The sequence below is a fragment of the Dermacentor andersoni genome, chromosome 1 (genome assembly GCF_023375885.2).
Source record: "Dermacentor andersoni chromosome 1, qqDerAnde1_hic_scaffold, whole genome shotgun sequence".
Taxonomy (NCBI): domain Eukaryota; kingdom Metazoa; phylum Arthropoda; class Arachnida; order Ixodida; family Ixodidae; genus Dermacentor; species Dermacentor andersoni.
Genome location: NC_092814.1, coordinates 93,937,048 through 93,963,160, shown reverse-complemented (window position 1 = coordinate 93,963,160; position 26,113 = coordinate 93,937,048). Strand labels below are relative to the sequence as shown.

Sequence of the window (26,113 nt, the reverse complement as noted above, 5' to 3'; positions counted from 1 at the left end):
CTTCCCGCAGTAAAGTGGGTGCCCCCTCGGAAAAAAGAAAAAATTCTGGCTACTCCACTGGTGTGCATGACTAAGCTTTTTGAGTGTCAAAAATTCATGTTCTACGATTTAGTGAGCATTGCAAGAATTATGTAGTGTCACTGAGCAGAAATACAGGCAGGAAGAAACAGAGTGGACAGGATAGACGTCTGTCTGAGCGTCTGTCCTGTCTACTCTGTTTCTTCCCCCCCATATTTCCGCTCAACGACACGTGATGCACCAACTGGCCCAATGGTCTGCGATTGCAAGAATCAATTGTTGAGTCAGTGAGTCCAATTGTGTTAAAAATAATTGCAAATCTCAAAGGTACTAGGCTATTGGTAGTCAACAATTATAAAAACTACTGGTTCTCCCTATAAGACATTATTTGAATAATAGGCTGTTACTAAATTGAATCTATTTCTTTTTGAGTATAATACAAGAAGGGTGTTATTAGCTATTGGTAACCTAATTGGCTATTTGATTTCCTATGGGAATTTTTGCTTGGGCACTATACTGTATCCCACAAGATCTTTGGAGCAGATGATGGCTGTTGTTCAAATGAGCCAAAATCCTTCAGTGGCAGGATTATTTGTTTTGAAACCATATCTACACTTGACAGGAAAGGGAAAGTGGGCTGCAGGATGGCAACTGTCACCGGAATGCAAGAAGGAGGAGATGGAAACAGAAATGGAAGATGGAAGAAGGGGAGGAAGAAAGTAAGAAAGAGCAAGATGACAAACCTCAAATAATAAAGCAGAACACACACAGTACAGGCCACACAGAGTAGAGCTGGTCACTACAGGTCACGTTACTCAAGAATCAGCCCACGAACAGCGAGAGCCATAACAGCCAGCGAAGTTCAAGAAGGCAATAAAGCAATTAAACGACATATGCTCTGTTACAGTTGTGCTAAGTGTGAGCTACAACTGCGCGCAGCCGTTTTCCCCCAAACGATGCAGCTTTACAAAAACTATAAGACGCATATCATAAAATTGTCAGCAGGGCATTCCGAATATGATCGACACACTTGAGAGTACAATCCTGTATACCAAAGACACTCTTCAGAGCACTTTAATTCAGTTGTCAGAAGTGTGGCAACCTACTTAGCAGCAGTTTATGTGGTAGAGGTCATACATACATACTCCTAGTTCCTACTGCAGCATCGCTACATCTTTCAGAATGTTGCCTAGGCGATAGTGAGTGGTATAAAGCATTTGTAGTGTGTCACAGCAGTGTATCTTTAAATGATTCTTTTAGGTGGTCCAGTAAAACCATGTTTTATTGTTCTTTTGCCAGAACATTATGCATGCTGATGGACATGAGAGCTTGTATGTTATTTAAACACTGAATTACTTTGTAATTATTTTTTATCTTTTCTTTTTACTCTTAAATAGGGGCTTGCAAATATCTGAAACTTTCGAAAAACAAATCAAATAGTGCCTTATTCGATTCAAAGATCGAATCGAATGATCATTAAATGCAAATATTTTTCGAATAGGTTTGGAATACTTCAAATTGCCAAATGTGCGCTGAACTCCATCCCAGTGGCCATTGGAGACATAAAACATGAGTAGTAGTGGAGCATACTATGTTTCTCTCAGGGAGCCAGACTTGGGGAGCCAGTGCAAATGGTAGGCTAAACCACTACTATTTGCACTTACAAATGTCTTGAAAATGCTGCTTGTTAGCACCTAATGCTGCATTTGTGCTGCATCTGTCATTACAAATGCAGTGTAGTAACAGAAACTTGGTGATGTGCTTTTGATATATACATACTAGGATGTGGAGATCAATGGTGAGAGTGGCTGTACGTTATTTGAAAACTATTCAAAAAGCATTCCACATTAGATTAAATTTGCTTCTGGTACAATTTGATTTTTATTGGATTCAGTTTTTAAAAATTACTATTTGCAGATTCTTACTTTTAATTGTTTATTTAGGCAGCTTGTTGCAAGTGCACACAGAATTGAAGCCAATTGGTTCTCAGGACATGTTTGCTCAGCAGGTATCTCAAAACTATTTAACCATTTTTGACGCAGGACAGGGGTAATTGGAGGTTGCAGGGAGGGGCCTTCGTCCTGCAGTGGACATAAAACAGGCTTATGATGATGATGACATATCTGTCCGCAAATTTGTGGTCAAGTGCCTTGTCGTATTATTTTTCCATGTAGCCTTCTCACACACCGAACATTGTGGACATCAGCTCTTGCCTCTGAACATGTTTAGCCACAGCTGCATATTGTACCAAAGGGTTGACAAGGTGGATGCAAAACTCAGCTTCATGCCATCCATTCATGTGAAGCATAATACAAAGAATGTAAAAATTTATTTAGAGTAGTGGTACATATACCACATAAGAAAAAACAAAACATGAGATTAAAAATTGTGCAAACATCTTAGTTATTCACATCTACTTTGAAGCCATCAGAATTTGAAAAAGTTTGTTCACAGCAACAAGATGTAAAAAGAAAAAAAAAATGCCACACTTCAAGTTATTCACTTCTGCTTTGAAGTCATAAGAACCTCCAAAAACTTGTTTCGAAATTTGTCCACATGACCTTAACTCTTGGCAGAATTCATGTCTGTTTGCATGCCATCAATGCTTCGATAAGTTTGCTCTGGAATCCGTTTAAAGTATTTTCTGAAGAACTTTTGGCAGCACCCCCTTCAGAATTACCTGCACCATTGTTTTCAGACAATTCCTTCACCAGTTGATTTAGTTGGGTAGATTCCTTTCCTCCTTTACATTGGGCAACATTTCTGTTCTGCTGCTTTAGTAGCCGTATAAGCGAGTCAACCTTTTTCTCCACATAGTTCAGCTGAGACAGAGTGGAAGGATTTGGGTTCTCATAGGCTGCCATTCTTAAAGTGGCCCGTTTTTTCATGTAGGATTCCAATTTTATTTGCAAGTTGCCATTTTCCACTGTATCTGGAGACAAAAGTGTATAAAGGTCAACTAGAGCACCAGGTTCCATCAATATGCTCTCTACCTCTGTGGCCAAACCTTCTGATGGACACTGTAAAACTCTGAGAATGTCTGGGACATTATGCAAAAAATAGAGCTGGATACTCTCAGCATGAAGGGCACCATCACACAGGCATACCTTATAATGAAGTGCTGGGTCAGAATTTCTGTCCAAAACAGCTCCCCGAAAAAAGATTCCCTTTTCTGTAAGCTTATGTGAGACTAAATCACTCTGCCAACCAAAAAGCTTTGAGATACTCAATGTAGACATGTAGTGCACAGAATTCCATATGATCACACTGGCGTGGTGGCCTCTTGACAGTGTCCACGTGTCCACAAAGTTTTCAGATGCTTTTTGTTCTCTCTTTCTTGTGCTTTCTGCCAGTCCCTCATTAACAAGAATATCTTTGAGAGAGTACATACAGTCATCCACACTAGGCACTTGCATTAACTCTACAAAAAATATGTCGCGTTGCTTACTGACAACCAAGCACATGCAGTTTCTCTTCGAGGCAAATTGCAAGAAGCAATCTTTAGCTTCACGTAGCCATGAATTTTCACTTTGAGGCTTCACACCTGCAAGAGAGGCTTTTATAGCTTGAGCAGGAAGCTCCAGGAAGTCACATCGAAGTCTTCGAATGTTGTCAACTCTGACTTGTGCAATTGTGCCATAATCAATGCAGGACACGCAAACATTATGAGCAGTGACACTTTTTAAGACTGCTCTATGCCAAATTTGTTTTCCGCCATGTACACAGAGTGCAGCACATACTAGGCCTGGCTTTAAATCTTTGGATCTCACAGGGTAAAAATCTGCAGGTATGTGGGAATAAAATGAGTTCATTTCTGTCACTAGATGTCCGAGCTTACTGAGCAAGTCGTTCTCAGTAATCAAAATATAAAACTCGGATGGAGAGAATACTTCTCCTATATCAACCGGGAATGCCCTACCATTGGGTACTTCTTGCACACGGTATGCACTTTCATTGTTTGGAACACTGGTCTCTTCAGCACTCGTAAATGATGCAAATCGTCCAAGTTGCATGTGTGGATGCATTGGATGTTCTTTGTGGAGCTTTACACTGTAGATGCCATTGCCATGGTTGGTTAATACAGTTTGTGGAATTGCCAGGAGTACATTCTGGACAAAATCACTTGTGCATTGGCCATGGTCCTTAATATAATCATGCTCACCAAACTGCCTGTGATGCAGTCTGAGCAGCTCTGAAACTTCAAGACCTAGAGGGTTGTCAATAAGAATAGATGACAGTTCACAGCTGAGGTGATCAGGCAAGGCTGTACTGTTTTCTTCCCTTCCACTTTTCTGAAGCACAACCCTAAAGTTCTGTTCTGAGTCAGCAACAACACAAACTGAAGACACCAAAGACAGGACATCTCGAACCATTTCAAAGTGTTTACATTGCATGAAGTAAGCAGTGTCGCCAATTTTCTCCTTGCATTTTTCTAACAGTTGTCCAATGTCAAGTCCACTCGGATATTGCTTTAAAAGGCTCTTAATGCAAGCTGATACCTCCTTAGGAATACCAACAGCCAGATCACTTGTTGATGTTTCCTTATCCTTCAGCACAGGTAGGATAAGCACCTGCACGCTTTCATTGGCAGACTTCCTACGCGTAAAGGCTGGCTCATTTTCATGGTGAACTCTGGCCATTCTACTCAAAAATGTTGGCCCATGTTCATGACCACATGGGTTGGTGTGCATTGTTTGCACATATGATCCCTTGTCTGGATTCTGACAATCACCAATGTCAACAGAGTATTTTGTGTCAGTGCTGATAGGTGAAAATGTTGCAGCACTGCCTAGTAGACCTTCGCTGTTTAAAGGCAATGAAGCAGTGCAAGGTAGAGCTTTCTTGTTTAAATGTAAAGCGCAAGTGTCTTCAGTCATAATCCAAGTAGGCTGTGGTGTGACAGGAACGCTTGGCTGAATGTGTGCTCGACACAGCTGTTTCGCACCATAACTTTGGGCACAATTTTGCCCTTTAGAACTTAAGGCACTGTTTTTGTGCAGTAATGGATGGTGTCGAACTCTGATGTTTCTTGAACTTGGCTTCTGCTGCTTGACCAGCCTATCAATATGCTGAATACCATTCCTTACTTTAGCACATAGTGTTTCTTTTCCATCAGAAGTGCACACAAAACTTACAGCATCAGAGATTTTGTTAAGAAACTGGTAAATTGTGGCACAGCCAAATTTTCCAAATGGCACAGGGTGACCTTCAGTAGACTTGTACTCCTTTTGAAATTCGGAAAGCGTCATGTTTCCTTTATGTGCGATCAATATTGAAGTGATGATTACTTTCTCTGCTTCCAAGTCTTGCGCCATTACGTTTCTGCAAGTGAAAGTAAAAAACCAGGATGAGAAGAGATGATGTAACAATGTAAGTCATGCAGATGCAAAAAGAATGCACAGGCAGGTAGCCATAAATAGCTCAGACATGCAGGAAAGTCTTATTGAGTGCAATATGACACTTTGCTGTAGTTAATTACACCGTAAGACACAGCTTAGTACTTTGTAGTCATTGCGACCTGGTGACAGCATGCCTCGTCTGTTCTGGTGACTGTTAAACAATACAACTTGCATGATGCTGTATACAGAGGGGCCGGCTAAGCCTTGTGTGCCCGCATGTGGACTCGGTAGAGTCAAGAGCCCTCCAGCATTAGCAGGTCACAGGAGCTGTTGCCTACACATATGGTAATCCTGAATGCATGTGAAAAATATGGAAGTGAATGACTGGCTCTTTCCTGTGCTCCCTGCTTCAGTCAGCTGCTTCAGAAGTGTAAGACACAATACCAATAAGAAAAATGCACGCAACGAAGAAAGCTTTTGTGACACTCCCTTTTTCCTGTGCGATTTCCAAGTGGCCTCACACTTTCACTCCATAGATATAATTAGAATATGAGCTCCTTGGGTGATGCCACAATCTGCACTGTGAAAAAGGGAACCTATTTTAATTGTCATATTATGTGGTGGGACCCTGTCGACATGCTAGTGCGATGTCATTTCCTTAAGTTTATTATTCTGCCACTTAGTGCAATAATACCTTTGTAATCATTATTTTATCCTGTCCCAACTGAAGGGAGACCTGGGGCTCAAGTAAAATTTTTATTGCTATTGCTACTATAGGGATGAAATTTACAGGTAATAGGCAATTTAGTGTGCTAATTGCAAATGTACAGCTAGTTTTTCTTTACATAATGAAGAAAATATTTTATACAATGTTTTCTGTTCCAAATCTTTGGGATGACTGGCAAAAAATGTTTTACAGTAAGCAGTCTAAAAGTTATGTGAATATACGTCTTAGCAATGAAGGAGTGCTATAAGCATTGTGTCTTGTTTCTACCTCTATTCTACCCAAAGTTACGAAAGTTTGAAGTTGTAACTTGATTATGAATTCTCTTTCTTTTTTAATTCCTCAAAATTTGAATATCTTTCAGGGCGCAGTAACATGGCATTATAGACTTACTGCACTCCCTGTAAGCCTAGCTATCAGATAAAAAAGAATGTTATTAAAATCAGATGATTAGGATAGTAGCTACACCTCTCAGAAATTGTTGATGGCCAAAAGGAGTTATTTTAGAAAAGTGGGAAAAAATATTCACTGTGTGAGAAAAAATATCAGAGGACGCTTAAGCTTCGCCTTTAAGTGGAACACGATAGCATTAAAAGATCCCTGACTGCTTCTCATGCTTCCTGGGGACTGCTGCTTATGTAACTGTAATGTTGACTGGGAGACACTCATGGCGACTGCTATGCACGAACGCGAGTTTTCTGGTAGAAACACGGCCTCTTGCGTGGGCAAGTCCCGGTGTCCCGGTGAAAAGCCGTGCCAAACCTCAAATGGCAGCTGGAAAAGGGGTTTACGTTTGAGTTTCTGCACAACAGGATTACCTTTTCTCATATATTCAAATTACTATCCAACGCTGTCATGTCTGAAGGCTGTAAGTCGTACTTTACGAATTTCCCAATGCACTTAACTTTGAGAAATTCAATTATTTTAGTAACGTCTATGCGCCATTCCGAGGGCCTGCGTAGTTCGGGATTTTTCTCACAGACAATGCCGCTGACGCTGACACCCGATTTTCTGTGACACGGGGCCCTGAATGCTATCGTGTTAACACATTTTATTCTCCTGGGTGCAGGGTATTTGGCAGGAAAGCAAGCAAGAAAAGATGCCCTTTCAGACAAGACCAATATGGTCTGGCTCTGATAATCAATTCTGAAGTGATGAATAACAAAATGGGTCATTTTTTAATGCTTTCGTGGGCAAAACTGAGCAATTAATAGGATAAAAACTGTTTCTTGCCTTAACGACCAGTAGTATCAAGCTGGTTCTCATTTTCAGTAGGTCTGCCATGATATGAACGTTAGAAAAAAAAAAAAAAAAACATAAATGAAAATTACATTTTTGTGTCCAAGCTTAAGACCCCCCCCAACTGTGAATCCAGCTGGTTACAAGTGGTATCGAATGGGACTAAGTATTATGAGTTGGGAATTTATATCGTATATACCTGAACTTCCAGGAATTTATCAATTAGAAATCTTTCTGCACAGGAGTGGCAGAAATCTGATAAGGTGTGTTCCTTCTCGCATTGCATTGTACCAATTTCATTGCATTTTAAGCCATGTTAAGTAAAAAACTTAGTATAAATACACAAACAAGCATGCAGGCAAGTGCAGCAAAGAGCTGACCAGATGAAAATCTCATACTGCTAGCACTGGTGCAGACATTTCATTACAACAAATTGCATCTCATAATATTCACCCCAACAACGTACTCAAGCGGTACGTTTGGGCTTCTACAAGATTGGCTACAAATCAAACAGTACATTATATTACATTGTGTGCACATGGTAGCTAATGAACTGATCTACATAGCACTGAAAATGTGAAGAAAAGAAAGAGAGCGGAAAGAGGTCATGAAAAGTGTAATGAAGAACACATACAAGAAATTATGAACTACCAAGTGAAAGAGCAATTAAAACGCAAGAGTAACTACTATGCAATAGGCAAGAGTAACTGCACTACAAAACCACAAGAAAGAATATACGGTACAATGACAGAGGTGCGCATTCCTTTTGCAGTGGTTGAGGAACTTGTGAGTTCATTTACAGTTGGTATTTTTTTGTTTCGACTAGACGCTTATGCATTTGCGAGCTTATATGTGCAAGCTTGAATGTAATTCACCCAAGCTGGTTTCCGTACCAGCCTGACAGACGGCACAGCGGGGAGTTTCATCCTTCGCTCCGCAGCCGATATTTTTTGCCACTCATCGCGAATGTTTGCATGTGACTTTTACGCAATGATGAGTTTTGTGTCACGTGATGCCTTTCATTTCTATTGAGTGTTACAAATACTCCATGCATATATGCATGATACAAGTGATGTGCATGGGGTTTCTTAAAGGTACCCTGAAACGATTTTGACGATTACCTACAAACATACAGAGTCGTTAGAGTAGGCCCTTCTGATCATTAATTGACGCATCTAAGTGCTACGCGTAAAGCGTGTAATTTATTATAAGGTTTTAAAAATGTACATCGCTGCCGATCGCTGCACACTGCTCGGCGGAATTTTCAACGTATTCTTTGCTGCTGGTGTTAATTTTTTGCAGGAGTGTAATCGTTAACACATTGTTTTCGTAAATGTTTAAAATGTTTTACACTTGGTTAGAGCAATATTAGCTCTTTGTTTGGCCGGTTAAGCTCTGTGCCAATGAGTGGCTGGACCGTGGAGACTGACCAGGCAGCTCACATACGTCTACGCTAAAGTTCCTTCATCAGCTTGAGTTTATGCCTCCACTGTTTCGTCGACACGCCCAGCTAGCTGTGGTTACCGGAATACGAGACACGTTCGGTGCTGCGACAGAATGCTCGCAACGCATGCTGCTGCGATAGCTCTCGCTTGGGGCTGACTGCCAAGCAGCTGGCGGAGAGTTTGGAGAGGCTTCGCACGCTTGCTCCTAGAGAGCCGGTAGTCGACGATCCGACGTGCCATCATGGCGCAGATCCAGTGAAGGCGGAGCTTAACCCAGATCACTCAGCAAACAAGTTGAGGAGAAAATGCATGACTATGGAGGTGGGTAACTTGTAATGATACGTAGCTCTCTTAATATGAGACGTTTCACACAAAGTGTGATGCGAATGATTAACTTTAGCTATAGCCTACGCGTCTACAAAATTTGTCCGAATCGTTCAGGGGCCCTTTAAACTGAAACAGAGGAAGAAAAACTTGACTTTCAATGAAGCTAATAATCAGGAAATAAAAAAATAGTTAATTATGTTGCAGATGGTATCATATAGAAGTTCAGTGGTATATTGGCTCATTTCATCAAGGTGATGAAATGAACAGTAAAAGGCAGAAATATGTGAGCAGCTTCGTATGGCTAAGTTGTCAAAAATAAATAAATAAGTAAAAACGAGAAATAAAAAAGAAAGAAACCTATTTGGAGATCCTGCAGCCTTTCTTCTGAGCAAAATCACCTACAGCAGTAGCATTTTATATTCAGGGCTGTCAGCTTTTTCTACTATTTCTCAGAAATTTACATTATCAGTAAGTGTAAAAATTTAAAGATTGCTCATAATTGATTCGATCAAACCCCATTCTGGCCAAATTGTGATCTCTTAATGGCAAAGCAGTGCTGCAGAAGCCCAAGGTGATGGAAGGTTTATGAAAGGGAAAATTGTCATCTGTCAGACTGTTGCACGAGGCTACAAAGGAAACCAAATATGGGTTTCTCAGAAAGAAAGCTTCGCAGATGAACACAAATTTGTCATGATCCGAAGTTCAAACCCAGGACAAACGCCTTTTTGAAGTGGTCGCTCTATCATCTGAGCTAATCAGAAGGCTAGCAGATCACAGACTGAGGCCGTATTAAGGAAAAATTCGAAGGGACACAGAATATGGCAAATTAGTTCTGCAGAAGTCCATAAGGTGGAGAGAGGTTCATGAAGCAGAAAACTGTCATCAACCTGATTGATCTCTTTACACACAGAGTGAATAATCTTCTCCAAGATTGTGGTGGTGCTACTTCACAGAGCAATACGACTACGTAGTGTCAGTGTATTTGTTTCACAGCTTGCAGTTTTACCAATGTTGCACGGCCGTACCTCGCAGGGCCGCTTGTCCTCCTTTTGGGTGCGGTTCACCTCACTATAACTATATCTCAAATGAGCATTCTTGTTCTGTAAATGCTTTTTACCTTTAAATTAATGAAAAATTCTCATGTAGGTTTAGGACAATCATTACAAGCTCGCAAGATGTATGCGTTATTAATGAATAAATAATACTGCTGGCTACCTTATGACTGCCATGGCAGGAGTAGGTCTATGAATAAAATGAACAACAAAATATACACTATCTCTGAACAAAAGGCTCACTGAGTTTTACATAATTAAATAAGATTATACAGCCTATATCAATTCATGGAATAATGGAAGCTCAACTATATGTTGCATGAAAGTGTGTTCCTTATTCAGCTATAATTTGTGAAAAAAAAAAATATGGAAAGAGATATGCTTATGTTCTTGTTTTCGACAATAAACTAAATTTTTCATGCTTTTACATAGACTGTCTTGCCTTGCTGAGTCGCACATAAATGTTCAATTTTATTTTCATTCTGTTGTTTATATTATGTTAAATCACACACACTCATTGCCAGCTCAGTATCCTAGTTGTTAGTAGATTGTCCAATATGCTCAACTTATGAATAACTTGAAACTGATCCACCAAATGTATAATTAATAACTCAGTGTATCAATGTATCCCCAATGTATCCACAAGAAAGCTGTAGGAAATTGTTCAGAAATGCCAACACAGTCCTGTTCCTGATGGACTAGCTTTTGCATTCCCCTTCAAGCTATGCCAATAAGCTGGATATTAAATGCAGATCATTAAGTTGTATTTTTCATTCTAGAGGCTTATTTTTGTGGCCCAGGACAGCAGCTATGCAAAACTTAGGTTGTCAGTGATACTTCACTTGGGCAGCTGTCAATGCTTGCTACATCTTAATTGTCCCATTAATTGAACGCTAGTTGACGAGTCCAATAAAGCACTCTGGTTGCAGGAAACCGTAGGCAAAGCTCACCACGTGAGGAGTTTCGTTGCTGGTACGAACTGGTGCTCGCTGGTTTCTTGTCCAATGTGCTGAATGCTGTCAAGGTCCACACTGGAGCATGGAGCCTGGTCCACTTAATGGCAAAGAAGGTCATGCAGGCTCTCAATCTGCCATGTAGGTTTGTTCAGGGGCAGCTGTGGATGCCATCACAATGCAGAGAGGAAGGGCTGCTTCTGCAATGGGAAATCCAGTCATAGAATTAATGCTCCACATAAAATCCATAGACACTAAATTTCTAAATTCCATGTATACAAGGAGCATACTTGTATGCTTATACGCGAGAAATGGGAAATCCAGTCATAGAATTAATGCTCCACATAAAATCCATACACACGAAATTTCTAAATTCCATGTATACAAGGAGCATACTTGTATGCTTATACGCGAGAGAAATACATTAGGCATTACGTTGTATCTCTTTGAGATCCTGGATTCATGATTTCAGCTGTGTTCACCACATTGAAATGTGTTGTTTAGAAGCTCACTTGACACAAATCCTTTTTGAGAGGCAAAGCGCAAATGACTATGGTCCGTGTGTGTGTGTGTGTACACACACACTGTTTTGCAAGCACGTGATCATTATAAACATTTCTAGCTCTCAAATTATTTAGCACTCATATATAAGTTTTCTCATGTCATTTGTTCAACGAGACCCCCCTTACTCAATGCTCCCCTTGGGGCCTGTAAGGTACTTTGAAATAAATAAAATAAATAAATATATAGTGGGTGTTTCTGTGAACACTTTAAAAATTTTTTGAAGGTTGCCTGTGGCAGATAACACAATTCTAGTTCATGAGCTGGTCTACTCGAAGAGGCAAACATTAGTTGAAAAAAAAAAATTGAAATGCATAATCGACAAATTAATAAAAATTCACTAAGTCTCTAACTATTTACCTTATGGCCCATATTGCAATTTACAAATTCTAGCCGTGGAGTTTGCAAGGCGGATTCACTTGGAACAAATTCTCAGGATGACACCAGCTTCGAAATATGAATTCCTGAACTTTGTGGAGAAATGCATTGGCGTTCCAGTTACTTTCTTTAAAAAATGTTTTATACATTCAAGTGCAAAAGTAAAGTTTTTTCAACGATCCTGCCATCCATATACTTTTTCTCACAGGTATACAAATTCCCTTCACTCAATTCTATCTCTTTTTTATCATCCACTGTTCACAACCGGATGATCCTAGTGACAACATGGGTGGAGTGCTGCTTAGACCACTGACGAAGCACAAAGAGTAATAGCACTGATACAGAATTGTTACATTAATTATACCGCCCTATAGAAGACACTTCCACAAAACAGAAAAAAAGAATACGAAATGCGTTGCGCATCTACAAGGGCATTAGGAAAGGGTGAACTATATCAGAGGCACTGCCTTTTAGTTGCACTGTATGCTACTTGGCAAGTCTGATTTAGTCAAAGCTATTCCATTCCTACATTGCCTCACATCATGGCCAATGCTGCCATAAACTGGCTTTAACAGTTCAGAAATAGAAAGTTTTGTTATCATTCCAGTAACCAGTATTCTTTCCCTGCATATAGAATGTGGACAGAAAACTAAGAGGCATTCTGTGGACACACCTTAAGCAATTATTTTCATTTTCTTTCTTATTGCCTTTGGTAATAGGACCACACGAAGGTGCATGCACACTATTACCCTGATCAGCCACTTAAAAGGGGCAGGTGATAAGAAATGAATAGAAGAAAAGAAACCTTACATGGTATGACCTAAGTAGGCAGAATACACAAAAACATTTCAGCAGTTACAACTATAGGCAAATGGAAAACGAACAGCTGTACCATCTACATCACATTGCAGTCACTGTAAATCAACTACAAGTGTCCCATTATTGCACTTTCAAGAGAGTGCATCAGAATATTGTGGCAACTATGCAGGGGCCAATAAGAATACTAAGCAAGACACAATACAGGCATGTTTTCACAAACATGAATGAATAGAACACGAAGAGCTGATCCTTTGAATATTGTTCCCTTCAGATCTTTCTTTGCTTCAAACTATTTTCTTACCATTTACCATTAAAATATGGAATAACCTATATACTCATCTCCAAATATTGCCACATGAGCGTTTTGTAAAAGAACTTCCTTTACGCATGTGACATATTTATTGCATGTTTTATAAGTGTGCTTGGACACTCCTGCATGTCTCAAATCTGAAACAGCAGTAGTTGTAAATAAGTAAATAAATAAAATGTATGAGGAGTGTATGCAGCCGGTCTTCCCTCTCGCGCTACCCGTTAGACACGATGCGCCATCTAGAGGCGCCGCCGCGAACTTCGCGCGAGGCGCGCGTGGGACAGGATTGAATATATATAACGCGGGTTGGATTCCGACCACAACCGCAGAAATTTAGTTTTTTTTTTCATTGAAGAGCGGCACATACCCAGTGCCACATACGCAGTGACCCGAGTTGGTCGGACAGTTGCTTTCGAATCCGGTTTTTCCTGCACAACACAGAACACAGCTAAGTTAGCGAGAAATATAAAGACACCGACAGAGAGTCAGTTACCCGAAAGTGGGCGAAGTATGCTAAGAATGCTAACCGCATTAAAGAAAACGACAAAGTGATAATTTGCAAAGCGGACACCTTCGTGGCCTTATTTGTTACGAGACGCCACGTGCAAGTGCAAGGCCTATAGGACAAAACGTGGCCTTCGTTAATTTGGACCGATGCACAGACATGCATGCTTGCAAAGATCATGCACGGACGCGAAAACACTGCTGTCACACGCTCCCTTTCAACGACCATTGAACCAACGGTAACTGTCGTACACAAGCCTAAACAAAGGAGTCAATTAGGCTCGCGTATATCTCAATGGCCATAGGTTATAACGGTCAATGAAAGCGTGTGATAGTGATCTAAAGAAAGGAAGGACGCTTGATTCTGCAACCCGTGAGGGAGCACGGCGAAGCGTCGATGTGTGTGACTGGGGTAGAAAATAACAGTAAACTTACGCTCTCTTAATCAGGACCACGGTGACTGCGCCTCAGACAGAAGCGCGCGCGCATCCTCACGTTGAACAAGCGTGCTGAAATGCAGTTGGCTTAAAGGGATACGGACACGAAAATTGGTGGGTGGTTTTTTGCGTCAGAACAAAAGTTGAACTGTAAAAAATGACGAATACAACAAGGTGCTTAGAAAAAAAGAACGAGAAACACCTTTCTTTTGCGATTTTCTGTTGCGCCTTTCCTCCAAGCGGCCGCCGGGAGAAGCTGAAATTTGACGTCATGACATCCCCGCGCGCCCGCGCGCGCGGCCAAGGTCAGCCACAGCCGGCGCAGTCTTTCCGGAGTGTCGGTCCCTTGCAGCGTTTGTTTATCGCCGTCGGCTATGTTCGCACGTGGTCCGTCTGAAACATTATCCCTGTCAGAGCTGACGCATTCGTCGCGGCGGAAGAAAATGCCCAGACATTACTGCGCCCACGGCTGTTATAACAGCATTATCGGTCGTGACACGCCGTCGCGCACGTTTCCCAGAGACGAGAAGGTGCGTAAACTTTGCATACGTCCCTGTCAGCTACCACACCCAGCATGGAGACTTCTAAAAAATGGCTTCATTTGCGCGGACCACTTCGTCGACGATGATTATGCGACCAGCCCGGCTGTGCTCAAAAGCCTTGGCATGCCGCCCAAAAGGCTCCTGTTGAGGCAATACAATTCAAAGAGCGGGTGCTTAGTGATGCATTCGTAACTGTTAGCTGGGCTCGCCACCTTTTGTTGTTCTGGCAACAGACCCTCTCTCTTTCTGTATGCATGTAGCCGCAGCGGTGACCGCAGGAGCACCTGCTCAAAGAAGGGAAATTACCCTTTCATTGGCTGTGCAAGAACAGATATTCTCGGCTTGTGACAGAAATTGTTTACGATGCGGATGCATGTTTTTGTCACAAAACAAAATAGTCATGTTGCGTACACTTTCGCTGCGTCTAATATTGAACTACAGCATACGAGCACTCTTTTATTTGATCGAATATACAAAACACAGCGAGTGAATGAACGCCAGACAACAGCATACATGTGTAGTAATCTAAAATGCGCAGCACATTTATCTGCATTGCCTTTTCACACGTTGCTTTTCAACCTCGAGCAAAAAATTACGGATTTTCATAGGTCTCTGCATGATCATGCGTCGGGTTTCATGACTTGGTTGTTCGCGCAGCATTTCTCTAGTAAATGTCACAGCCAAAGACTTTCCTTTCTCTATGCCCATAGAATCGATGCAGCTAAGTGATCTGGTCGACGGGTCCCTAGCGCAGCCGCCCATCTCAACGAGTTCAACCAGTAAATGGCTTCTAATGGCGTGAATGTGACAGTAGCCGTAAGCACAGGGCTATGAGACGGCTGGAAAATTCTACACATGCCGTGCCTCGTCGCGTAAAAACGAAGTGTGCAGCGATCGAAAGCCGACAGCGTAGGTAAGCACAAAGCGACGAGCTACGCTACCTACGATTCAGCCGTGTTACGTTTCGCCTACAACGCGCGGTAATGCCGGCGCGGATGCAACGGACGCCGGGGCTTTGTTCAAAGCGGCGGACATTTTGGCCCGTCCGACGCCGCCGCAACGCCTACCCGCCAAGCGTGTCCAGGCGTGTTTCAGTGCCACGTGTCTTCGTGTGTGTGTGTGTGTGTGTGCCCACGCTTGTCAAAGCGCGGCATCAGGGGAGCGGAGCTCCCCAAGTGAAGGTTGGCGATGCGTCACTACACTCGGTTCAGCAGGTCTCTCGGCTCGACAGTTCGCGCCGTCGTGGGGTCATGCTCCGCCGTCCCGTGACCTTCATCCCGTGACCTTCATCTCGCGACCTTCTCTTTTGGACCGCGACGCCGAGGGTATAAGAGCAGCTGCCCCCGGACGCCAGGAGAGAGACTCCGTTTTGTACTGTTGGGTTACGTGCTCTCCCGTCTCTCCACTTCGGTCGAACTGACCGGCCGCTCTTTTGCTATGTTAGAATAAACAAGTTGTTCTGTTACCAGTCTTCTCTTGCTTTGCCGGGACCTTCGGATGCTTCCAGTGCCCCAGGCCGCCAGGCCAACGCTACCCTTGGGGCTTGCGACCCATTGGCAATAACGGGCGTCAGCACCGAGACCCCAACAACTCGTGCCAGCGGTGCGATTCCAACATCTGGTTGCCAGCGGTGAGATCGCGACAACGGAGGCCAGCAGCGAAGAGATGCGGTTGACTGTATGCTGAGCAGCACAACGACCATCCGGGAGCAGCGCAACGAGCCCTGTGTGATGACTGGTTGCCTGCAGCGGAACGACTGCGCTGAAGTCTTGGCTGCAAGGTTTGGTGAGTGCGGGACTTTCTTCTTCTGAGTTTTGCCAGGCTTTTGTTAGTGTCAGAAACAGAGCTGGTAATTGTGGTTGTCGTTGCTACCGGGTTAGTTTGCGGCAAGACAATAGTAGGCAGTAGAGAAAGCAGCATTCAGAGCAGCCATGGATTTGAAGTCGTTGCGCAAACCGAAATTGTTGGAGCTTGCGAGAGAGTTGGGTCTGGATGTCTCAGACAAACTCAGAAAACCAGAACTGCTAAGGGCTATTCTTGAGTTAGAAGCTGAGGATGACGAGCTGTCGGAATGCCTTGAGACCATTGAGGAGAGGGAGACGGCAAAAAGACAGGAGCGTGAACTTAAAGAACAGAAAGAGAAAGATGAGCGTGAACGAAAAGAACAGAAAGAGAAAGATGAGCGTGAACGAAAAGAACAGAAAGAGAAAGATGAGCGCGAACTTAAAGAACAAAAAGAGAAAGAAAAAGAAGAGCGCGACCGTCAACACGCTTTGGAAATGAAGCGTCTCGAGTTAGAGATGGAACGCGCTCGTAATGGAAGTCAGGCACACGGTGCAGGAGAACGAGTATTGTTCAAAATGACTGACCTGATGCGGCCGTTTAAGCTTGGAGAGGACATTGGTTTGTTCCTGGTTAACTTTGAGCGAACGTGCGAGAAGCAGGGGTTCTCTCGGGAAACGTGGCCACAGCGCTTGCTCACTTTGCTACCCGGCGAGGCGGCCGACGTAGTCGCTCGCTTGGAGAGAGAGGAGGCAGAGGATTTCGACAAAGTGAAATCGAGTCTGCTTAAAAAGTACCGGCTGTCAGCGGAGGCGTTCCGTCGGAAGTTTCGGGAAAATGAGAAAGGCAGAAGTGAGTCATATACAGAGTTTGCGTACAGGCTTATGTCAAACATGCAGGAGTGGCTCAAAGAAGAGAAAGCGTTTGGTGACCACGAGAAAGTTCTGCAGTGTTTCGGGCTAGAACAGTTTTATAGTCGGTTACCTGAGAACGTGCGGTACTGGGTCTTGGATAGGCCAGACGTTAGTACGGTGGCTAGAGCCGCTGAGTTAGCCGAGGAGTTTGTGACGCGTCGGGCTCGCGGAGCTAAGGACGGTCAAAAGGGTGAATTTGGCTCCAAGTTTGAGAGGCCGAAGTTCACACCCATGAGAGCAAAGGGGGATACACGTAGTGCGGATGCGAGTGAAAGCAGTCCGACCGAACGTAAGGAGACGGCGGCAACCGAAGCCGAACGCAGAAAGCGGTTCGAGATGAGGCAAGCGCGCGTTTGTTATACGTGCCAGAAGCCGGGTCACTTTTCGGCGCAGTGTCCAGAAACAAAAACACAAGTCGTGTTTTTGTCTATATGCAGCACTGACGAGAACATGAAGCTTCTCGAGCCTTACATGCGAGACCTCCTCGTGAACGGGAAAGAGTGCCGAGTGCTTCGCGATTCCGCAGCTACAATGGATGTAGTTCACCCCTCTTACGTAGAACCCGATATGTTCACGGGCGAGTGCGCATGGATCAAGCAAGCAGTGGAAGCTCATAGCGTGTGTCTGCCGGTAGCAAAAGTGCTTATTGAAGGACCTTTCGGAGCACTTGAGACGGAGGCCGCAGTGTCATCTATGCTGCCCCACCAGTACCCGTACTTATTTTCAAACAGGTCCGATCACCTCCTGCGCGAGAAGGGGCTTTTGTTTGGTGAGGCTAGCGTTCAGGCCTTAACCAGATCGAAGGTTCGGGAGCTCGCTGCAAAGGCGGTAGTTGCGGGGCCGACGTTGTTGAACGATGAGAAAGGGTCAGAGGCGCAGCAAGCTAGTATTCAGAGCACGCCCGAACGGGATAAAATTGAGCCTGTAGCGTTAAAGGCACCAGATACTGGAGAGGAAATTCCCGATGCGGGAAAGTTAGAAGAGCTTCCGGTCGAGCTTCCGGGACTAGGCTCAGTGACGAACAGGAAAGACACCGATCAAGTCATTAGTGACTTAATAAGTAAAGCATCGCTGTCGCCTGAGCAGAAAACCGAACTACACCAGCTCTTACAAGAGTTTCAAGGTCTGTTCTCTGAGAGGCCTGGTAGGACTTCTGTCCTTACTCATGACATAGAACTTACCTCCCCAGAGCCAGTACGATCCAAGGCGTACCGGGTGTCACCCCGCCAGAGCGATATTATGGAGGCTGAGGTAAAGAAAATGCTACAGCTCGGTGTTATTGAAGCGGGTGAGAGTGATTATACCTCCCCTTTGATTTTAGTTGAGGTACCGGGCAAGGAACCTCGTCCTTGCGTCGACTACCGCAGGCTTAATTCCATCACTAAGGATCAAATTTATCCGATCCCTAACATCGAGGAGCGCCTTGAGAGAGTGAGTAGCGCTCAGTTTATTTCCACCCTAGATCTTGTCAGGGGTTATTGGCAGGTTCCACTTACAGAAGAGGCTAGTAGGTATGCGGCGTTCATTTCACCAATGGGGACATTCCGTCCTAAAGTTTTGAGTTTTGGTTTGAAGAACGCGCCATACTGCTTTTCAAGCCTCATGGATAAAGTGTTGCGGGGACAGCAAGAATTCGCTTTACCGTATATAGACGACGTAGCGATATTCTCCGCATCCTGGCCGGAACATATGGCGCACTTGCGGGCAGTGCTAACCCGCCTGCGCGATGCGGGCTTGACAGTCAAGGCTCCCAAGTGCCAGTTAGCACAGGCCGAGGTTGTCTACCTCGGACACGTGATTGGTCGGGGTCGACGCCGCCCCTCTGAAATAAAGGTGGCCGCTGTGCGAGACTTCCCGCAACCGCGCACGAAGACCGATATTCGGTCGTTCTTAGGTGTCGCCGGCTACTATCAGAGGTACATCCCCAGGTACTCTGATATCGCGGCTCCCTTGACGGATGCTCTAAGAAAGACAGAGCCGCAAACAGTCGTCTGGGATGAGACGAAGGAAAGAGCTTTTAGCGCCCTAAAGAGCGCCCTAACAAGCCAGCCTGTGCTACGATCGCCCGACTACACAAAAGGGTTCGTTGTTCAGTGTGATGCTAGTGAGCGAGGCATGGGCGTTGTACTGTGCCAACGGGAAAATGGAGAAGTAGAACACCCCGTCCTGTATGCTAGTCGTAAGCTGACCAGTCGTGAGCAGGCGTATAGCGCCACCGAGAAAGAGTGTGCGTGTATCGTGTGGGCCGTTCAGAAATTGTCATGTTACCTAGCCGGCTCGAGGTTTATCATTGAAACGGATCACTGCCCTCTCCAATGGCTGCAGACCATCTCTCCCAAAAATGGCCGCCTCCTGCGCTGGAGCCTCGCTTTGCAACAATATTCCTTTGAGGTGCGTTACAAAAAGGGGAGTCTCAACGGTAACGCCGATGGCTTAAGTCGAAGCCCCTAACGTGGGAATCAGCCTCAAAATTGCTTGTTACTGATGTTTTTCTTCCTGAGGCAGGATTTTTTTTAACTTATTGCTTTTGTGTAGTGTTTCAAAGTGATGATGTGCTTTCTAGTGCAATTTTTCCGATTTGTGGACGCGTTCTGAGTGCTGCTAAACTACTGTAAGGAACTAGGCAGCAGTATAAAAGGGGAAAGAGCCTGGCAGGGCTTAGTGAGGGTTGTGCCGTGCTTGCTGACTGAGCGGTTGACTTTTGGCGTGGTTCTAACGCTTGCCGGAAACGAGAACAAAAATGTCAACTCTCCCGAAGTCACTTTGCAGTGTCCTGTGTGCACCTGAACGTGAGAACGAGGCCTTCTCTGTGCGCTGCGCTCAAGAAACGCCCAAGGACGCCCAACTTCGGTTATGAGCATCATCGAGCGACATCCCTCCGGACAGCGGATGCAGTCCCCTGACCTTCGGGATCTCCTTCCCCCGGCGGGGCGGTCTGTTACGTTTCGCCTACAACGCGCGGTATTGCCGGCGCGGATGCAACGGACGCCGGGGCTTTGTTCAAAGCGGCGGACATTTTGGCCCGTCCGACGCCGCCGCAACGCCTACCCGCCAAGCGTGTCCAGGCGTGTTTCAGTGCCACGTGTCTTCGTGTGTGTGTGTGTGTGTGTGCCCACGCTTGTCAAAGCGCGGCATCAGGGGAGCGGAGCTCCCCAAGTGAAGGTTGGCGATGCGTCACTACACTCGGTTCAGCAGGTCTCTCGGCTCGACAGTTCGCGCCGTCGTGGGGTCATGCTCCGCCGTCCCGTGACCTTCATCCCGTGACCTTCATCTCGCGACCTTCTCTTTTGGACCGCGACGCCGAGGGTATAAGAGCAGCTGCCCCCGGACGCCAGGAGAGAGACTCCGTTTTGTACTGTTGGGTTACGTGCTCTCCCGTCTCTCCACTTCGGTCGAACCGACCGGCCGCTCTTTTGCTATGTTAGAATAAACAAGTTGTTCTGTTACCAGTCTTCTCTTGCTTTGCCGGGACCTTCGGATGCTTCCAGTGCCCCAGGCCGCCAGGCCAACGCTACCCTTGGGGCTTGCGACCCATTGGCAATAACGGGCGTCAGCACCGAGACCCCAACAACTCGTGCCAGCGGTGCGATTCCAACATCTGGTTGCCAGCGGTGAGATCGCGACAACGGAGGCCAGCAGCGAAGAGATGCGGTTGACTGTATGCTGAGCAGCACAACGACCATCCGGGAGCAGCGCAACGAGCCCTGTGTGATGACTGGTTGCCTGCAGCGGAACGACTGCGCTGAAGTCTTGGCTGCAAGGTTTGGTGAGTGCGGGACTTTCTTCTTCTGAGTTTTGCCAGGCTTTTGTTAGTGTCAGAAACAGAGCTGGTAATTGTGGTTGTCGTTGCTACCGGGTTAGTTTGCGGCAAGACAATAGTAGGCAGTAGAGAAAGCAGCATTCAGAGCAGCCATGGATTTGAAGTCGTTGCGCAAACCGAAATTGTTGGAGCTTGCGAGAGAGTTGGGTCTGGATGTCTCAGACAAACTCAGAAAACCAGAACTGCTAAGGGCTATTCTTGAGTTAGAAGCTGAGGATGACGAGCTGTCGGAATGCCTTGAGACCATTGAGGAGAGGGAGACGGCAAAAAGACAGGAGCGTGAACTTAAAGAACAGAAAGAGAAAGATGAGCGTGAACGAAAAGAACAGAAAGAGAAAGATGAGCGTGAACGAAAAGAACAGAAAGAGAAAGATGAGCGCGAACTTAAAGAACAAAAAGAGAAAGAAAAAGAAGAGCGCGACCGTCAACACGCTTTGGAAATGAAGCGTCTCGAGTTAGAGATGGAACGCGCTCGTAATGGAAGTCAGGCACACGGTGCAGGAGAACGAGTATTGTTCAAAATGACTGACCTGATGCGGCCGTTTAAGCTTGGAGAGGACATTGGTTTGTTCCTGGTTAACTTTGAGCGAACGTGCGAGAAGCAGGGGTTCTCTCGGGAAACGTGGCCACAGCACTTGCTCACTTTGCTACCCGGCGAGGCGGCCGACGTAGTCGCTCGCTTGGAGAGAGAGGAGGCAGAGGATTTCGACAAAGTGAAATCGAGTCTGCTTAAAAAGTACCGGCTGTCAGCGGAGGCGTTCCGTCGGAAGTTTCGGGAAAATGAGAAAGGCAGAAGTGAGTCATATACAGAGTTTGCGTACAGGCTTATGTCAAACATGCAGGAGTGGCTCAAAGAAGAGAAAGCGTTTGGTGACCACGAGAAAGTTCTGCAGTGTTTCGGGCTAGAACAGTTTTATAGTCGGTTACCTGAGAACGTGCGGTACTGGGTCTTGGATAGGCCAGACGTTAGTACGGTGGCTAGAGCCGCTGAGTTAGCCGAGGAGTTTGTGACGCGTCGGGCTCGCGGAGCTAAGGACGGTCAAAAGGGTGAATTTGGCTCCAAGTTTGAGAGGCCGAAGTTCACACCCATGAGAGCAAAGGGGGATACACGTAGTGCGGATGCGAGTGAAAGCAGTCCGACCGAACGTAAGGAGACGGCGGCAACCGAAGCCGAACGCAGAAAGCGGTTCGAGATGAGGCAAGCGCGCGTTTGTTATACGTGCCAGAAGCCGGGTCACTTTTCGGCGCAGTGTCCAGAAACAAAAACACAAGTCGTGTTTTTGTCTATATGCAGCACTGACGAGAACATGAAGCTTCTCGAGCCTTACATGCGAGACCTCCTCGTGAACGGGAAAGAGTGCCGAGTGCTTCGCGATTCCGCAGCTACAATGGATGTAGTTCACCCCTCTTACGTAGAACCCGATATGTTCACGGGCGAGTGCGCATGGATCAAGCAAGCAGTGGAAGCTCATAGCGTGTGTCTGCCGGTAGCAAAAGTGCTTATTGAAGGACCTTTCGGAGCACTTGAGACGGAGGCCGCAGTGTCATCTATGCTGCCCCACCAGTACCCGTACTTATTTTCAAACAGGTCCGATCACCTCCTGCGCGAGAAGGGGCTTTTGTTTGGTGAGGCTAGCGTTCAGGCCTTAACCAGATCGAAGGTTCGGGAGCTCGCTGCAAAGGCGGTAGTTGCGGGGCCGACGTTGTTGAACGATGAGAAAGGGTCAGAGGCGCAGCAAGCTAGTATTCAGAGCACGCCCGAACGGGATAAAATTGAGCCTGTAGCGTTAAAGGCACCAGATACTGGAGAGGAAATTCCCGATGCGGGAAAGTTAGAAGAGCTTCCGGTCGAGCTTCCGGGACTAGGCTCAGTGACGAACAGGAAAGACACCGATCAAGTCATTAGTGACTTAATAAGTAAAGCATCGCTGTCGCCTGAGCAGAAAACCGAACTACACCAGCTCTTACAAGAGTTTCAAGGTCTGTTCTCTGAGAGGCCTGGTAGGACTTCTGTCCTTACTCATGACATAGAACTTACCTCCCCAGAGCCAGTACGATCCAAGGCGTACCGGGTGTCACCCCGCCAGAGCGATATTATGGAGGCTGAGGTAAAGAAAATGCTACAGCTCGGTGTTATTGAAGCGGGTGAGAGTGATTATACCTCCCCTTTGATTTTAGTTGAGGTACCGGGCAAGGAACCTCGTCCTTGCGTCGACTACCGCAGGCTTAATTCCATCACTAAGGATCAAATTTATCCGATCCCTAACATCGAGGAGCGCCTTGAGAGAGTGAGTAGCGCTCAGTTTATTTCCACCCTAGATCTTGTCAGGGGTTATTGGCAGGTTCCACTTACAGAAGAGGCTAGTAGGTATGCGGCGTTCATTTCACCAATGGGGACATTCCGTCCTAAAGTTTTGAGTTTTGGTTTGAAGAACGCGCCATACTGCTTTTCAAGCCTCATGGATAAAGTGTTGCGGGGACAGCAAGAATTCGCTTTACCGTATATAGACGACGTAGCGATATTCTCCGCATCCTGGCCGGAACATATGGCGCACTTGCGGGCAGTGCTAACCCGCCTGCGCGATGCGGGCTTGACAGTCAAGGCTCCCAAGTGCCAGTTAGCACAGGCCGAGGTTGTCTACCTCGGACACGTGATTGGTCGGGGTCGACGCCGCCCCTCTGAAATAAAGGTGGCCGCTGTGCGAGACTTCCCGCAACCGCGCACGAAGACCGATATTCGGTCGTTCTTAGGTGTCGCCGGCTACTATCAGAGGTACATCCCCAGGTACTCTGATATCGCGGCTCCCTTGACGGATGCTCTAAGAAAGACAGAGCCGCAAACAGTCGTCTGGGATGAGACGAAGGAAAGAGCTTTTAGCGCCCTAAAGAGCGCCCTAACAAGCCAGCCTGTGCTACGATCGCCCGACTACACAAAAGGGTTCGTTGTTCAGTGTGATGCTAGTGAGCGAGGCATGGGCGTTGTACTGTGCCAACGGGAAAATGGAGAAGTAGAACACCCCGTCCTGTATGCTAGTCGTAAGCTGACCAGTCGTGAGCAGGCGTATAGCGCCACCGAGAAAGAGTGTGCGTGTATCGTGTGGGCCGTTCAGAAATTGTCATGTTACCTAGCCGGCTCGAGGTTTATCATTGAAACGGATCACTGCCCTCTCCAATGGCTGCAGACCATCTCTCCCAAAAATGGCCGCCTCCTGCGCTGGAGCCTCGCTTTGCAACAATATTCCTTTGAGGTGCGTTACAAAAAGGGGAGTCTCAACGGTAACGCCGATGGCTTAAGTCGAAGCCCCTAACGTGGGAATCAGCCTCAAAATTGCTTGTTACTGATGTTTTTCTTCCTGAGGCAGGATTTTTTTTAACTTATTGCTTTTGTGTAGTGTTTCAAAGTGATGATGTGCTTTCTAGTGCAATTTTTCCGATTTGTGGACGCGTTCTGAGTGCTGCTAAACTACTGTAAGGAACTAGGCAGCAGTATAAAAGGGGAAAGAGCCTGGCAGGGCTTAGTGAGGGTTGTGCCGTGCTTGCTGACTGAGCGGTTGACTTTTGGCGTGGTTCTAACGCTTGCCGGAAACGAGAACAAAAATGTCAACTCTCCCGAAGTCACTTTGCAGTGTCCTGTGTGCACCTGAACGTGAGAACGAGGCCTTCTCTGTGCGCTGCGCTCAAGAAACGCCCAAGGACGCCCAACTTCGGTTATGAGCATCATCGAGCGACATCCCTCCGGACAGCGGATGCAGTCCCCTGACCTTCGGGATCTCCTTCCCCCGGCGGGGCGGTCTGTTACGTTTCGCCTACAACGCGCGGTAATGCCGGCGCGGATGCAACGGACGCCGGGGCTTTGTTCAAAGCGGCGGACATTTTGGCCCGTCCGACGCCGCCGCAACGCCTACCCGCCAAGCGTGTCCAGGCGTGTTTCAGTGCCACGTGTCTTCGTGTGTGTGTGTGTGTGTGTGCCCACGCTTGTCAAAGCGCGGCATCAGGGGAGCGGAGCTCCCCAAGTGAAGGTTGGCGATGCGTCACTACACTCGGTTCAGCAGGTCTCTCGGCTCGACAGTTCGCGCCGTCGTGGGGTCATGCTCCGCCGTCCCGTGACCTTCATCCCGTGACCTTCATCTCGCGACCTTCTCTTTTGGACCGCGACGCCGAGGGTATAAGAGCAGCTGCCCCCGGACGCCAGGAGAGAGACTCCGTTTTGTACTGTTGGGTTACGTGCTCTCCCGTCTCTCCACTTCGGTCGAACTGACCGGCCGCTCTTTTGCTATGTTAGAATAAACAAGTTGTTCTGTTACCAGTCTTCTCTTGCTTTGCCGGGACCTTCGGATGCTTCCAGTGCCCCAGGCCGCCAGGCCAACGCTACCCTTGGGGCTTGCGACCCATTGGCAATAACGGGCGTCAGCACCGAGACCCCAACAACTCGTGCCAGCGGTGCGATTCCAACAGCCGTAATATCTGCCTTTCCGCCTCAACGCGGGTCACGAAACTAGGCATTTTGCATCCTACGTAACATAACGTTATGAACAGCTGCCGCTGCACTTCAAGTTTACTAGAAAAAGAAATTACCATGTTGCTGGCCCGGACTGCCTGCTTGTGTTCAAGGCCGCCTGCTCTTCTTCGCCGCTTGATGCGGAAGGCTCGTAACCGTAAGCGGTTATATTTCTTGCTAAGTTGGAACGGCCCTCGTCTACAGACGTGTACTCATCGCTGGTAGAGGCATCAGAACCCGAATCCATGCTCGCGATGGCGGCGGCGGCGCGCCTCGAATGACCGCGACCGGCCGGCTGGCTATCCTACGAGGGTGTCGTGACGTCACGCCTTCCAACTCGCTTGGGCCGGGCAGCGTTGCGCGCGCTCACAAAAACGCCAAAAATAAAGCCATCCGCTGAAAAATGAGCGAAGTGACTACTTGTTTTCGGTGTACTCGCACACTGAGGACT

The 26,113-nt window shown here is 46.3% G+C and overlaps 2 protein-coding genes across 7 annotated transcripts in view; one reads left to right on the top strand and one right to left on the bottom strand.

Annotated features, from left to right (window-relative positions):
• Positions 1-2,328: 2,328 nt before the first annotated feature.
• Positions 2,329-26,054, bottom strand: LOC126544754 (uncharacterized). 6 transcript variants are annotated; one of them, XM_055061789.2, is made up of 5 exons: positions 25,740-26,054; positions 14,309-14,499; positions 13,533-13,593; positions 11,095-11,297; positions 2,329-5,340 (listed from the first exon to the last, which is right to left on the bottom strand). In XM_055061789.2, the coding sequence occupies exon 5, from the start codon at positions 5,331-5,333 to the stop codon at positions 2,598-2,600; it is 2,736 nt and encodes a 911-aa protein (XP_054917764.1). In that variant the 5' UTR covers positions 5,334-5,340; positions 11,095-11,297; positions 13,533-13,593; positions 14,309-14,499; positions 25,740-26,054; the 3' UTR covers positions 2,329-2,597. The 6 variants fall into 6 exon arrangements, with proteins under 6 accessions (XP_054917764.1, XP_054917767.1, XP_054917765.1 ...); XM_055061792.2 differs by lacking the exon at positions 13,533-13,593; XM_055061790.2 differs by lacking the exon at positions 14,309-14,499.
• LOC126543275 (glutamate receptor ionotropic, kainate 1-like) overlaps positions 14,530-26,113 on the top strand; it is a 94,471-nt gene continuing 82,887 nt past the window's right edge. The window contains exon 1 of the mRNA XM_050190406.2: positions 14,530-14,636. Coding sequence (XP_050046363.2) covers positions 14,550-14,636 — 87 coding nt within the window. The 5' untranslated portion in view covers positions 14,530-14,549. The remainder of the gene's footprint in view (positions 14,637-26,113) is intronic.